Here is a 2,904-nt window from a genome sequence, read left to right as displayed (position 1 = left end):
GCTGTCCAAACTTTGTGATTTAAGTGTTGTCAACCTAGCCCAAGGAACTATCCCCTTTTCCATTGAGTCCTATATGTAGAGCCTGCCTTCCATCCTATATAATAAAAAGGGTTAATATGCAAAATGGTCCGACGGGCAGAACAACCCTGTCACTATGATGTGCACTGACCACCAGGGGGCAGACGCTCACCGCAGGAGCTGCCCCCTGGTGGTCAGTGTGCTCCCATAGGGGGAGCGTCGCTCAGCCACAGCCAGGCTGATGGCGGGCGATCACAGCGGCCCACCTCCGTGGCAGCGCTAAGGATGTCCGAGTGCGGCTTAGGCCCACTCCCCGCAGGTAGCAGGTCTAAGCCGCAGTCGTACATCCCCTGAGGGCTCCCAGACTGTGAAAGGGCACAGGCCAGGCTGAGGGCCTCCCTGTCTGTTGCACATGACTTGAATTTATTGTGCACCCCCCCTTCCCCACAGTGCACGAATGTCTTACACCGGGGCGGGCGGCAGCACGATCCCGAGCTGCTGCCCGCCCCAGCGTGGGATCCGGGCCTGCCGTGTGCAGGGTGGGGCGGGGTGGGCGGGGTGGGTGGCAGCACGATCGAGTGGCCACCTGACCCAGCGCAGGATCCAGGCCTGCCATCTGCAACCGGGGGAGACGGGGCAGACACCGCGGGAATGGGCGTGCCATCTGCCACCAGGGGAGCGGGCCTAAGCCAGCAGGTGGTTATCTCCCGAGGGGTCCCAGACTGTGAGAGGGCACAGGTTGGGCTGAGGGACCCCTCCCCTTGCCAGTGCACAAATTTTTGTGCACTGGACTTCTAGTCTTTATATAATCCAGTAGATGCTAGCCTATTAGATATTTGGTAAATCTTTTAAATTGTAAAAACAGCATGTTTAAATAATGATAGTGGGAAAGTCTCTATTCCATCTTCTTGAAGGCACGGACACTTGCTGGTATGTTGAGAGAAGTTGAAAGAAAAAATGAAGAGCTTGGTGCGTTGCTGAAGTCACAGCAGGCTGAATCAGAAAGAGCCCAGAGTGACATAGAGCATCTCTTTCAACATAATAGGAAGTTACAATCTGTGGCTGAAGAACATGAAATACTGACAAAATCCTACATGGAACTTCTTCAGAGGTAAATTTATAAATGTTTCTGTTTAAGATTAGAATCTATAATGAACACATAGCACTTCTTTCCTGTGGTCCTAAAATCTGTTCATAAATATTTATATCCTATATAATAAGAGCCTAGTATGCTAAGTGTCTGGTCGTCTGGTGACCTGTCAACTGTTCAACCAATCAAAGCATAATATGCTAATGATATGCCAAGGCCACTCAGCCGCTCATTATGATGTGCATTGACCACCAGGGGGCAGACAGTCGACCAGTTACTATGATGTGCACTGACCAACTGGGAGCAGACGCTCCAACCGGTAGGTTAGCTTGTTGCTGGGGTCCAGCCGATCGGGACTGAGCGAGATAGGCCGGACATGCCCTGGAGCTCTCCTGCGGTCCCTCCCTGGTTCTGATTGTGCACCGTTGGGTCCCTCTGCCTGGCCTGTGCCCTCTCAATCCGGGACCCCTTGGGGGATGTCAGAGAGCTGGTTTCGGCCCGATCCTGCAGGCCATTTCCCTCGGGAGGGCGCCAAACGCAGGGCACACTGCTAGAGAGTGCTGCTGTGGCAACGTGAGCCTCTCCCGATTGGGACTGATTGGGCGTGAGCCCGGGGCAGGTGCAGTGGGGCCAGGATGAGCAGGAGCAGCAGGTAGGAGCTGCAGGCAGCGTTGGGCTGCGGGTTTTGGCCTGATCCTCACAGGCCATCCCAAGGGACCCCACCCATGCACAAATTCGTGCACCAGGCCTCTAGTATTCTAATAATACCATAAGGTAAGTAGTTAGCAAGAAACTTAGTGAAATGAAATATTGCTTAATCATACTCAGTATTAAAGTTGGAAACAGAATACGGTCTTTTTCTTTCTTTCCAGTTGACTCTACTTCTTTTCATTTGTTCATCAGTCATCTGGGATGTTAGCACTACAAGGACAAGTTTTGTCTATTTTGTTCACTGAGAGATCCCTAGAGCCTAGAATAGAGCTTGGTACATAGTTAGACACTCTATAAGTAATTGTTGAATGACCTAAGTTGTCACAATTAATATTAGGTTTAACCATATAAATTGGTCATTTGTATAGTGCAAAAGTGGTTGAATATTAACACTTTCGTGTCATTCAGCCTAATAGAATGGAAATCTGGGTGTTCATGTTTAACTGATCTGTAAATTCTCATTCAGTATTTATCCTTGATGCCATTGAATACAGTTTGCTTATATGTTACTATATCTGTATAATACATTCTTAAAGGTGAGTTGCTGGGTTAAAGGGTATGTGTTTTTAAATTTTTGATATATTACCAAGTAATATATCAAAAGGTATAGCCTTCCCTCCAAGAAGGCTATACCAATTTATACACCCACTAACAAACTATAAGATTAATTGTTTTTCCCACCCTTGTAAAGTGTTTTTGTCTATTAGGCCAGTCTTAAATCTTTTGAATTATAAGGAAGACCAAGAGCACTATGTATTTTCTACTAAACAATACAAATAAAAACACTGATTAATTTGTTCCTTGTTTTACTATATATTTCAAAATTGGTTAAAATTTGAAAATTTTCTAGTGTTCTGTGCTGTTAATCTATACTAATAAAAGGGTAATATGCTAATTAGACCGGGAGACCTTCCGGACAAAGCCATGGTGGCTGGGCAGAGACAGTTAGAGGCGATCAGGCCAGGAGGGGAGGGCAGTTGGGTTTGATCCGGCCAGCGGGGGGCCAAGTTGGGGGCGAGCAGGCCGGCAGGGGGGGCATTTGGGGGTGAGCAGGCTGGCGGGGGGGGGGAGTTGGGGGCGAGCAG

General features: G+C 48.5%; 1 protein-coding gene across 1 annotated transcript in view; it reads left to right on the top strand.

The window, feature by feature from the left end:
* The window catches only part of CIP2A (cell proliferation regulating inhibitor of protein phosphatase 2A), a 45,759-nt gene that overhangs the window by 37,228 nt on the left and 5,627 nt on the right, over positions 1–2,904 (top strand). The window contains exon 17 of the mRNA XM_006090082.3: positions 933–1,129. Within this exon, the coding sequence (XP_006090144.3) occupies positions 933–1,129 (197 nt within the window). The remainder of the gene's footprint in view (positions 1–932; positions 1,130–2,904) is intronic.

The sequence above is a fragment of the Myotis lucifugus genome, unplaced genomic scaffold, assembly GCF_000147115.1.
Source record: "Myotis lucifugus unplaced genomic scaffold, Myoluc2.0 scaffold_67, whole genome shotgun sequence".
Classification (NCBI taxonomy): domain Eukaryota; kingdom Metazoa; phylum Chordata; class Mammalia; order Chiroptera; family Vespertilionidae; genus Myotis; species Myotis lucifugus.
This window is presented reverse-complemented; position numbering and strand designations above follow the sequence as displayed.